The sequence below is a fragment of the Balearica regulorum genome, chromosome 2, assembly GCF_011004875.1.
Source record: "Balearica regulorum gibbericeps isolate bBalReg1 chromosome 2, bBalReg1.pri, whole genome shotgun sequence".
In the NCBI taxonomy this organism is placed as follows: Eukaryota; Metazoa; Chordata; class Aves; order Gruiformes; family Gruidae; genus Balearica; species Balearica regulorum.
The window spans coordinates 98,146,571-98,159,056 of NC_046185.1; the positions used below are offsets into that span (position 1 = coordinate 98,146,571).

A 12,486-nucleotide genomic window follows, 5' to 3' on the forward strand; every position below is an offset into this window, starting at 1 on the left:
AGACCAGTCTCTGACTTGCAGGTTCAAACCAAATGGTGTTTAAGTAAAGAGATTTTTGAAAATTAGGTATGTGTGGCAAAGACTCCAGTTCTGTTGGAAGAGCATATGTGGAAGTTCGGCATGTGACTTGATGGAAGGGGATCCATGACACGTGTAGGATGTTGTACAAATACTTTGCCCAAAAGAGATCGGTACTTAAAATTGAGAACACTATTCCCCATAGGACAGAGGCAATTTATATTCTCAAAAATGCTCAGAAAGGCTTGTGTTGTAGTTGTTGTGTTTGGGAGTTTTTTTATGTGCTTGGTAGCAGAATCTTGACAACTTTGAGAGGAAAATTTCAGCATTTAGGGAATTCAGATTTCATCAGTTTGTTGCTTTGTCCAGTGCCAGCAGTGAACGGGTAAAAAAAGATAACTTTGTTTTAGTTGTAAGAAATGTCAGGCTTTGGTTGTATTTTATCCTACTTCTGTATTGAAATGAAATCTCATGCAGATGCCTATCACGGTTACCTTCACAATGTTGTGAAATGAACTTTACTGCCAATTTCATGGTCAAGTGGCTGTGTATAGGCACACTCCATCGCGCTGCCAGGGCGCTCTGCTCGCATTCGCAGCTCACAACGTGCCACTGGTTCCTCTCTCAAACACCGCAGAAAGGGGTCATTCCTATCAATACAGGGGAAAGCGCTCATTAAGACCACTTGCTCTAATGTCTTCTCAGGCAATTTCTTTTTCTGTAGGTGAATTTTAGCATGCTGGAAAGGTCCTGTTTACAGCTTTGGCCAATAAAGTCCTCTGACGTCTGAGGAGGCAGATTTTAGTATGCAACCAGCATATCTCAACCCCACGTGAGAAGGACCACATATAGTGGAGTTCATCTCCCCTCACTCCTCCTGCTCATCTCATTACTCATAAGCAAAGAGCAGAGGGCCATATTTTACTTTCATTTGCAAAGTGTTGATAGCCCCAAGGACAAAATACATCCCTAATTCCCAAGATGGTCATCCCATTGCTAGATGGCTTGGGTAGGGTAATCCTATTCCTTGTGACCTTTGCTGTTCACTTTGGTATGATCAGGATTTCATTTGTTTCTCTCTGCTAACGTTATTTCCATGCATAAAGCTGCTGAAACTATTTCAGTAGCTTTTTCAATGATTGTGTTTTCTTGGTTCCCTGTAGTATTTTTTTTTTCTTAGCTCTGATCTAAACACTTTCTCGTTTTCTGAGCTATTTCTGGTTGCTGAACATGGAATTATTCATGAACTTGAAGCTACGTGCATAGATCCTTCCTTTTTGACTGTAACATTTCTTAGGTAGATATAGCAATTTGATTACCTGATGGGCTCCATCTTTTTTTAAAGGCAACAGTTTTTAAAACCAGAGGCTTTGCTCTAAATCTACTGAGCAAGAGCAATATCCTGCAGAGCTCAGCATCCATAGGACACCCTAGAATGCTGAAAAAAAGTGAAACCATAGCTATGAAAAACCACACAGTAATACTCAGTGTATTTTAGCCATCAACCTGCCATGCTTTATTCATGACTTTAAAGGAGCCATGGGCATTTTTCTCCTTTCCAAATACTCAGCTCTGAAACTCAAGCCTCTACCATAAGAGCCTAAACAGAAATTTCACCACAGCCAAGGGTCTAAACTAACCATCATTTGAATCAACAAAAGAATTCCCATTGTAATGACAATCAGCAAAGACCATATGTAGCTGCACTTAGGTACTCAAAGGAGAACTATTTAGTCCTTATTTTAAATTCCTGAACATGGATACAGACTGTCTTTTTTCAGAGTCCAGTGAAACATATTTTTTTTGCTAGGCTGTTACTGATTTTTATTTTTTTTAAACTCAGATTTATGCTCATTATAAATGTGCCATTTGGTGTAATTACTCTTTTCCTCTTGGCCAACTTCCTATCAGCTTCTTTAAAGAACAGAAATAGAAGTTTCTTTTTCCCAAGAGAAGCAATATAGCGTTTACAAGGCAATGGTTTGCACTTTCTAGCTCTTAAATGAGGTACTTTGTTCCTTTTCTCTTGGCCATTAAAGTAATTAAAAACTTAATTTTTTATCTTTATCATGATAGTGGTGAGATGGTACCATTGTGTTTAGAAAATTTAATGTTTGTAATGCCATTTCATGAATGGGATTATTTTTAATAAGAGGACATGCCCCTCTTGGGTTTCGGAAAAGTCTAAAGATATGCCTTATAAAGTGCACGTTTTTAGTAAAATAAAGTAAAAATACTGGATATTCCTACTTGTGAGAACTTCAAAAGATAAAGATCAGAAATTGCTCACTCCATCAAAAGTCCCCTAAGAAATTAGAAGCATTTAAAATATTTTTTCTGGGCTTTCTCCAAATAAACAGCCAGCCTTTAGCACTAATGGTCTGGTTTTAGAAAGGCTGAATCCTTTACTTGGGGATAGCTTCCCCGATTCCCAGTGAGGGGCTGGCAGAGCAAGGTGCTCTTCAGTGTGACCGACTGTGTCTGCCTCTGTCCATATGGCAGTTAGGAAAATTGTCACCCAGTAGCAGAGGCCTATCAAAATGTGAGCAACAAGCCCATGGGCTTCCATGGACCAGATCCTTTTCTTGGGTTACTTCTATATTTTGCGGCTGAGTAGAATTTGCAATTCAGGCTGGTATGAGAGATAAATCCAGTCATGAAAATGTAATCATTACCATGTCCTTCAAGAAGACACTTTTAATTGGTAGCAAGTCCTTCACTGAAACAAAACATAGGAAAAAAGCGTTAGAAGCTATTTCTTCATCAGGTTAAATTTAGGAGTTGAAGGTACATGGGCTTCAGTTCTGTTTTTTCCTGTTGAATGGGTTAAAGACTCTCCTGGAGGAAGACAGCTTCTCTGTCATCCATAGCTTTGGCTTTCAGGAAGAACTTGAGCTGTGATGGATAAGCCTTAATGTATGACTTGATGAGTTTGCATATGACTCAAAGACATTTTGGCTTGCTTAACAACCCAAGCATCTGCACTGATACAGCCAGGACCCCTGAGCCATGGTGCTTAGTCCTATCCACATGTATTGGGGGTGTTAACTGGTGTTACCAGCGGTTGGTGCCCACTTGTAAGGCGATGGTCACAAACACCCCTGCAACTGTTTTGCCTGGTAGCATTTTGTTTGTTGGACCTAATGTTAGAGCCTTGAATTGCAAGGGGTCCTCTGGGTATAACTCGTTGCTCAGCTTTCTCCTCTGAATTTTTTGGTGGTGTGAGATTTAATCTCCTCTTGTAGGCTCTGCAAAATACCTTTTAGGGAGATTTAAAGAGTTGTATTTTTGTAATGCTGCCTGCTAGGGACACAGGTAGCTGTGAGTAGGCAGGTCAATTCCATCTTATCGACAGTTTGTTTTCAGTCTCAGAAGCTGAATGGATTGAATGTGGGTTCATCCAGCTCCCAACGTCTTTACGCTTAGAGGCTGCTCTGCTCCAGGTCGCACACAATGGGCTGGGGCTTTCCAAGAACCTGTTTCTGTCATGGTTACTTAGAAAGGGCCAGGTTTGTTCAGTAGATGAGTTTTTAGTACAGCAGTGTGATGACAGTAAGAGGAGGATGCCTTGGAGGCTATGCCCTAGATGGGAAATTCTGCTTGTAGCTGCTGTGTACCCCAGAATAGGAGAAAAATCTCTATGGCAGTCCTTCACAGGCTGAAACACGTCTCCCTCTTGCTGGGTGCCTGGCCAGCTCTGGTAATGGGGATCCATTTACCCATTTATCCTCTCCTACTTTCTGAGGAGAGGATCTAGGAGGCAGCACCTCACCTCTCTCCTCAGATAGAAGATCCCTTGCCTGAATTGAAAGAAAGGGACCATGAGAGCCAGTACCTTCACTCCCCTTTGTTCTCCTTCATGCACAACTGGACAGGATCAGGCTCTCAACAAATCACAGCTGTGACTAGCCATTTCTTTCTATCCATGAGTGAAGCGGAAGGAGGTTTGGGTTATTTAATCCAGGGTAAAGCCCAGGCGTGGCCTTTGAAAAGGGTCTTAATGCTGACAGATAAGTGCCCTAACTATCAGGAGCCATGCTTCCACTCATGCTTTTTTTAATGACCTACTACGTCTTCAATTCTTCTTTATAATAACAGTTTTTGTAGGAGAGATGGCGACTGCTCTCCCATCCATCATAGTATGAAGTGCAGTAATGTTCCCAAGGAAAATGGGAAATATGGGCTTGAAGTTTCTCAAGAAGAGGATGAAAGCAACACTGTGTCCGAAGCAAATGCTCTAGCTGATCTAGCAGAGAAGTCCTTGCATCTCATCCTACTTCCTCTGCTTAAAAGCACAGTGTGCATCTCCTCCCTCCTCGCCATTTAGGAAGGGTAAAATTTCCCTTCCTTTCAAGCTGAAGTTTCTTACCAGAGCAATTCCTGGTATGAATTGGAATTGCCTTCCTGTAGCACCAGGAAAGGTAGGATCTCTGGTTTGCTTCTGCTGGCCCCGTTTCTCTCTTGGTTAGCTTGTGTTTGTACTCCACTTGTAGTGGCTGCTCCGAGTCCTGTTTTGGAGCTGCTGAGTCTCCACAGAGTGTGTGTCACATCCAGGACAGACCTGTGGATTCTGCTCCAGTGTCCGGGCACCCAAAACTGAGGTGCTGCAGTACTGTTTATTGGATTTAGCCCCAAATCTACACGTGATAAACACTTAAGAGATGAAAAATCCAGTGAGGAGTAAGAGCAATAAGGGATAAACAACATAGCTGATCTCAGTGAAGTCTAACAATCTTTATTTTCTGTAATTGCAGTGTTCATAGGAAGAGATTATGTAGCTATTGATGCCATAACCTGATATAGTGCTTTTGTTGCAAGTAAAAATCTTGTGTACTATCTTAAAATAAAGAAAATACTTGGTGTTTTGAGATATTTCATGTCAATAAAGACATGTTGAGAGTGATGCATGTAGTGCAGTATAGTTTGCAGAGGTTAAAAAAATGGCTTTCAGATTGCAATCAGTATGAATAATTAACGTTTTACGTCAAAATGTGGGAAGTTGAAAGCAGGGTCCTAAAGGGATTGGACTTCCAAAGCTATTCTTTGCACTTCTGTTCCGACAAGAGAAATAAATACATTGAGAAAGAGAGATCCCAGCAGAGAGCAGAGCCATAACCACGGTCTGATACCCGTGCTGAAACGGGCAAGTGTGAAGGGTGAGAGATTCGGTTTACGGATACAATGCGAAGTGCTACACACCTGGGGAGCAGGAATAATTGCCAGGGGTTTGGAAAATGTGAGTGCTGCTTAGCATGCAGAGGAAAGCTACCGACAGCCTCTTCATGGCTCATAAACCCACTACGCCAACCCAGTCAGTGCCATCGCAAATGCATACATCCAGTGGGAGCTGTTGTCAACCGAAGAGGTAATCATCCCCGTTTGGCAAGACTGCGTTTAGACTGCTGCATGCCATGCCTTGTCTTTCATTGGAAAACAAACCTTTGAGAAGTTAGGAAAAGTTTAAATGGGCAATTCAAATAGTAAAGGGAGGGGCGATGAAAATTAATTCCAGGTGCAAAGGGAAATTAAAGGGAAATAACAGAACAGATGATAATAGAAGAACAGAAAATGAACCATTTTCCTGAAAGAAAAATAAGGTGCTTTTTTAATTGAAAGTATTCCCATTCAGGTAAAGAGAAGACGTAAGTGCTTGGCAATTAGAGTAGTTCTTCAGGTTTCCTGTCATTTCAAAAAGACAGACGATGTGTCTATGTCTTGTATTGAACCAAGCTGCTAGAATAAGGTCTGTGCAGTCTGAAGCGAAGGATATTCAGGGTGCAGAGTGCAAAAGAAACCTTGCAACAGGAGTTTGTTGGAAACTAATCTGCAGAATAAAGACTGATTGGATGTGGATTGGGACTAAAGAGTGTTATGTTGTTAATTTTTTTTATTTATACAAAGTTATTGTCATTAGATAAAATGCCACGTTTAGTCGATTGCATCTTTAGGGCCAAGATGATTTTCAGCCTGTTACTGCAGATTTGCACAAATGTAACAGAAAGCGCAATGTAGCCATTGGTGTTTCCTAGGAAGGCTTAAAATCTAACTTTGTGATGTAAACTGCCTGTTAAGATAATCATGTGTCTGATTATGAGCGACAAGTGTTAAGAAATGGTCTGAGAGAAAACCTAGTGTGGTTACCGGTGAGGAAGGTAGTATTAAAGATCATGGGTGGGATGGGTGGGCTTCAGCTATGAAATTGCTCTGTGTACCTAAATGCAGTAAGAGTGTTGTTTTTTTTCTCTAAAATGGCAGTTGTGTATATTATATGTCAGCAGCATTACTAGATGCTATGATTGCCAGACTGACCTGGGAATGACAGAACTGGTTGTCGTTCTCCAGGAAAACTTAGTAATACTGTCTTTGGGAGGGCCTTTGGTCTGCCTGCTACAATTCTCAAATCCAAAAAGTTGGTGACCCCTATGTTGTCTCTTACTGGACCTTCTGGAAATCCACACCCTGCTGAAAGATGCAGGAAACTAATAAGAACATACAGAACAGGTCTGAGATGGCCTGGCCTCTGTTTTCTTGGACTGGTAAATTGACTGTTTTGAAGAACTATTTTTTTAATTGCTTTTCCTCAACTTGCTGGTTTTGTCCATGTCTGGTGTCCATGCAGTACATTACAGCCCACAAACCTCAAACTGACTTTAACCAAAAAAAAATCCTCAAATCCAGGGTTAGCTTCAAAATGGAAAAAAAAAACAAAAAAGAGGGGTGGTGGAGGGGGTAAGAGAAGCAATCAGCTTCCAGACCTTCTAGTGTTTTAAGTCTTTGTAGCATATTTCAATCCTGTATGTAAAATTTCTTTTACATCACTTGGATGCAAAATATTTTGATTTGTGGGGCTTTTTCTTATTAAAACCGCAAGTCTTCCTTAAGCCCTTCAGTCTATATGAACTTCAAATGTCTTAAGGACTACAGTAAAAACTTGAGAGCTGTCTCACAGCCAACCAGCCTGTGAAAATCTTTCAGGTTTAGTTTTCCCGTTGCCATCCCAGGATGACAGCTCGGACAGAAGAAAGTCGGAGGGGAGTGCATCACTCTCTTGCCATAAGTGTAGTTCCCATTGTATCTCCCTGTCTTGGCAAGATCTCTCAGATCCTGGAAAAAAATCAGAACAAGTTCCCAAAAGCACTGTCTATCAGCAGCAACCATGACCCATAAACATCACATTTGTGGCACCAGCCTCAAGATGAGACCTCAGTGCTACAGGCACTAATGCATGTGGCAGTTCCCTCTCCCAGTTCAGCAAACTGATTGAGCTGGGACCACTGGGACTGCTTTCCTCTTGGAAGGCAAAAAAAAAAAAAAAAAAGTGCAAGGCCTGGGTTGGTTTCCATTCGTGCAAGTACCACCTTTTTTTGGGAACAGCAAGGGTGTGAAACCAGCCTACGGAGCCTGCTGTCAGCAGTGGGTGTCGCAGCCCACAGCCAGTCAATAGTCATTAGGAGCCAAAAAGGCAGAGAAACCCGGCCAACTCGAGCAAAAGATGCAGCAGCAAAAAAGAGTGCAGAAATCTGGCGTTTACTTCTCGCATCGTGGTCTGCTTTTATTCTTGCTGTATTAAAACTGTCATGGCTTTATGCTAATAGGGTTCGTTCCTAGCCAGTGATTATTATGCTTTGAATTAGCAGTGCTCTTGAGAGTATTTTTCATGAAAAAAAATGAGGTAGTCCTTCTGAGAAATAGCAGCAAGAGGGGAAAAAGAGCTGTTACTTGCATTAGCTCAGAGCCGTGTGTGTTTGGAGAGGATGAAGGAGAAGGGCCGCGTTCATGGCTCATGGAGAGCACAGCAGGACTGCTGGAGCACAGATCCGTGTGAGAGGCAATACTGAAATTCAGGCAAAAGCAGTCAAAATATGGAAATGGTTTTGACGCCGTGTTTGGCTTTTAGTGAACCCACACTTTGGGTAAATTCCTTTTGACTCCACTGTTAGTTTTGCCTGAGTGTGAATCCATACTTGTTTACCCAGAGTGGGAAAAGCTTCCTGGGGCAGTGAGAGCACAGCTGGTGTGGAAGGGAGGGGGTGTGCGTTACAAAAGGAGAGGATTTTTAAGGGATGGTGGTTCTCCGGGGAATGGCCTCAGCAGTGCCAGTTAGGACCAGCTCTCAAAGAAGAATTGTTGTAACTCTGAGATTTAGTAACTAAGGCACCTGGGTAACAGAAATGGTGGCTCAGTGATGGGGAAAAAAGAGAGAGGTTGAGCAGCAAGAGGAGTTTCATTATATTTCAGCTGTGGGTTTATGCAGCAGGAAGCCTAATTCAGGAGCAGTAGCGTGTCATTCCCAGTTTTCTCAGTGCTCCTACACCCAAGTAAGGTAACAAGGACAATACCAACCAATTACTTTTAGCAGCATCTCTAAAAACTCACAGCAGTGGAACACAGTGGGATCTTACATGCTTTAACTAGACACACCCTAAAAATGGAGGAGGGGGAAAAGGCATGGTGTCTCTGGACCTGCATGTAGAGTGGGGTGGTCTGGACCCATACTGGTCTTCAAAGCTCAGCGGGTTCCAGTGAAATCAGAAAGTGTAAGGAAATTTCTGATTTCCTCTTCTTTTTACCCTCACGGTTTGTTCAGCATAACCAGGCAGTTTCCAGCCTTGATGCAACATGTCCCAGCCCCTGTACAGGACAGAGCCGGGTTCTCTCAATAAGAAGGTATTTCTGTAGGCGGTCAGGCACAAAGAGCTGGAACAGAATGAAATGCTTTGGCCAGACTACCTTTTTTTTCCTCTGCTTTAAATGGAAAGAAGCTCTCAGAAATATCTGTCTCTACATTATCCCAAAGAATAGTTGTTTCTAACCATTTCCACTGGAAGAGTTGGGCTCTCTGTATCTTGCTGGCTAGCTTTTTTTTCCTCTGGAATGTTACAGGCAGCTGTATCTGGCAGTGATGTTTTACAGGAAAAAGGATTGTGTTGCCAATATTAACAAACAAACAAACAAAAACCAGCAATAACAAAATAACCAACCTTCTTGCAAAAATCTGTGGGGCTCAAATAGCATTTCAGTTTGGGGTTCTAATAATGGAACTTCCTTTGTGTTAGAGATGTATCTCTGGCTGTTCCCATGAAAACCCACCTAAATTTGGAAACACTTAGAGCCTCAGAAAAATTTCCATTGAGACACATAAGAATTTGCCAGCCAAAATCTCTGGTGATCCTGTCAGTGTGGAGTAGGTGTGCTCATCCCTTCAGAGCGATGTTCTTGCTGAGGTTCCCAAGCCTGTGCTTGCGGCCGAGGTTAATACTTAATACAGGTGAAATAGAAACCCTGGGCTGCTGTCTTCAGAGCGGGAGAGGTGACGATCTGTGTCCTGTCTTTGTGAATCCAGACTCTGTGTGTGCAAACCACTCAAATTGGTTTTACTGGCAGTGTCACATTACAACACAAGTCTGGGAAATTGTATCCCTTAAAAAACCAACAACTTAAAAAAACCCCAAACAACAAACCAAAAACAAAACCCCAAAACCCCTCCTGTATGCTGCCTGAATTGTGCAGATTTTGCTTTTTTTAGGGAGAGAGAATGCACGCTTCAGCCCAGGGCTGGCAGTGCTTATTGCAGCCCTGGCAGCCGTGACATGGAGAGCCCCTCTCTTCTGGGCTACTGGTACCTTCCCACTGCCGGTGATTTCCTTTCTGCTCCTGGCTCACCTTTCTCAGTGCCTCTGATCACAGGGATGTTATTTCTCAAAACTATCAGCACACATTTTCCCTGCAAATGGGGGTGGCGTGGGGGGGTGGACTATGCAATGTAAATGCACCACCCCCAGACTTCTCTTGCTCTCATCGGGGAGGAAGGGTAATTTAAATTCTTAGGAGTTTTTTTTAAGTATTGAGACTATCATGATGTATTATAGCGTAAAGGTTGCAGAAAGCTGAATTTTTTAACAACAGAAGCTCAGTGAAAATGTGTAACGCCCTCTAGGGAATTCAGCCCTAAGTGTGGACTCTATTAAAATTCTCCAAGTCCCTGTGTTAAAAGACAAGTATGAGAATAGGAGGGGAATGAGTGGGCAGAAAAGTGGGACTGGAAGGAACCTTCAGAATTTTTTAGCACCCTTTCTGTCACTAGGAAATTCCTAATGCAGCCCCTTTTGTAACCCAGGCAGTTTTAATGGACACGGTAATGATGCCAGAAGGTCATTATTTCTCAGGGTCCTTGCTCCTGATAAAGACTAGTTCATGGAAATTTCTCTTTCCATTGCAAAAAAGACTTGCAATATTTCTTTTAAGCAGTATTGCAGCATTTTTTTGGAGCTTTCTCTTTTCCAGTCTCTGTCATGCTTCCTCAGGAATGGCTGACGGATGGACTGCCAGCTGTCTAGAGTGATGCAGAACGATCTGTTAAAGATTATAACTTTGCTATTGTAATAATCCATATCGAATGGATATTCGACCAATCCTGTCGAACCTGATTGTTAATGCTGATCTTTACAGCAGACCGTGGATTCCACTGAAAGAAGAGAAAATAATGCTAAAATAATGAAGACTACATTTTTTTGCTTTTTTTTCTCTTTTCTGCAACCATAGAAAATTTTGACCATCTGTGTAGTTCTCTGATAATTTATTAAAACATTTATTTCACTCCCCCTCCCCCTTTTTTTTTTCTCCTTTTCTTGCTGAAACTACAGCTGAGGAAGTGGAAAGACTGGCTGCGATGCGTTCAGATTCTCTAGTACCTGGGACTCACACGCCTCCAATCAGAAGACGAAGCAAATTTGCCACTCTCGGAAGGCTTTTTAAGCCATGGAAATGGAGGAAGAAGAAGAGTGAAAAATTTAAGCACACTTCTGCAGGTAATAGTTGCCGTCGGGTTGATTTGTTAATCTGAAACTGTTTGCTCAACAAGGCTAAAAATTTGTAATGCGGCCCCAATTTATATGTTTTTAAGGTTGTTGAAGCATGGATGGGAGAGATTTCTCAGATTCTAAAAGATCTTTAAGTTTGTTACCAGCTTTTTCTTTAAAAAACCCACCCAAACATGTTGGGTACACTACGATTAAAGCAGCAGCTCGCCAAAGCTGCATATTCAGGTTCTGCTACTGGAGCTAGAGGGTAACCCAGAAGAAATCTTGTTACATTGATTTAGCAGATTATGGGTAAAGGAAATGGCAGTATGAAAAGACAATGCTAGTGGAGGATTTAGCCACATTCAAGCTCATGTAAGTGCTAATAGAGGAGCAAGAAAAATACATGACAAAGGAGTTGACATTGTGTTGAGCAACTTGCATAACCATAAACTATTAGATCCATTGGGTGGGAAAGATGTGTCACATGTTTTCTGAGAAAAACAAATCTCTCATCCTGCCACACCCTTCTTCTGCCATCACTTTCTAACATTCCTGGTTTAAGACTCTTTTTAATTAAAAAATAAGTATGGAAAACTGCAAAAATGTGTTTTGTAAATTGTAAACTGGTCTGAGCAAGAATCCCAGATCCTGGCACTGATGCACATGGGGGAAGATTGTACCTGGTGTGTTTGTTTTCTAGCTTCTGTTTAGAAGGTTTCTTTTCTTTATTCTTCTATGATGACTAATAATTACTACGTGTGGTTTTGCAAGTCTTGAGCCTGGATTATCTGTGAGAAAATTTGAATTTCTTTTCTGATTTCTTATTGTTCTCACTAGAACTAGAAAGCAAGCAGTGAGGATATTGCTCCCTTAAGTGCCAGAAGAGGCTTGAGTTACAGCCCAGTTGCTCTCTGACCTGTTTATTGCACAGTGGAAGCATTCAGGCAGGACTTGACTGTACCTTCTGGCACGCTGAAGCCTGTACTCCTGAAAATGGCCCATATTTGCACGAGAAGTCTCATTTAGCTAAGTGCGAATTCTTGCATGAGATTAAACACAGAATGAGAGTTTTCAGGGTTTGTACCTGAAGATGCTCTTTACTGGGTGGTGTTTAAGCTGCTCTCTGATTTGTCAGGCGAAGAGTAATGAACTGGAATAGATGGCTGTATTACTCTGAGTGATGATCGTATTTTTTTGACTTGACAGCTGAGAAGCTATTGTCACCAAAAATGACATGTTTATGCAAAACAAAAGGCTTGTCTTTCACGTTCTGTATCAGTCGTAACCATAGTGCAGTCTAACAGGAATTCCACGAAAACTGTATAGCATTTAGGAATACATGGATGCTGTGGTGACAACTACTTTGAAGCTAGTTCCAGCATGCTGGGTTAGTTGGTCACAACTAGGAGGATAACCACAGCAGTTCAGGACGTACCATGGGTTGCAAAAGCCTGACTACTATTTATTTGTATTGTTTATCCAGCTCTGGGAGCTGGGGCTGAGCTGCATACTGCTGTGGTTAGACTGATTAGTTTGAAGCTGGCTTGAATCCGCCTGCATAGTCTGCTCTGGGCATTACAAGAAGTGTTATATAGATTTGCCCCATTTACCAAAACATTTGGAAAGTACGCAGTGATTAAAACCAGAGCAAAACCATGTATTTCCT

The 12,486-nt window shown here is 41.9% G+C and overlaps 1 protein-coding gene across 9 annotated transcripts in view; it reads left to right on the top strand.

Annotated features, from left to right (window-relative positions):
• The window catches only part of PHACTR1 (phosphatase and actin regulator 1), a 308,828-nt gene that overhangs the window by 169,122 nt on the left and 127,220 nt on the right, over window positions 1–12,486 (top strand). For all 9 annotated transcript variants that reach the window (XR_012833947.1, XM_075745038.1, XM_075745034.1 and 6 more), the window contains one exon: window positions 10,662–10,826. Coding sequence is in view for 8 of the 9 variants with exons in the window: in XM_075745038.1 (XP_075601153.1) it covers window positions 10,662–10,826 (165 nt within the window). In the remaining variant the exon portion in view is untranslated. The remainder of the gene's footprint in view (window positions 1–10,661; window positions 10,827–12,486) is intronic.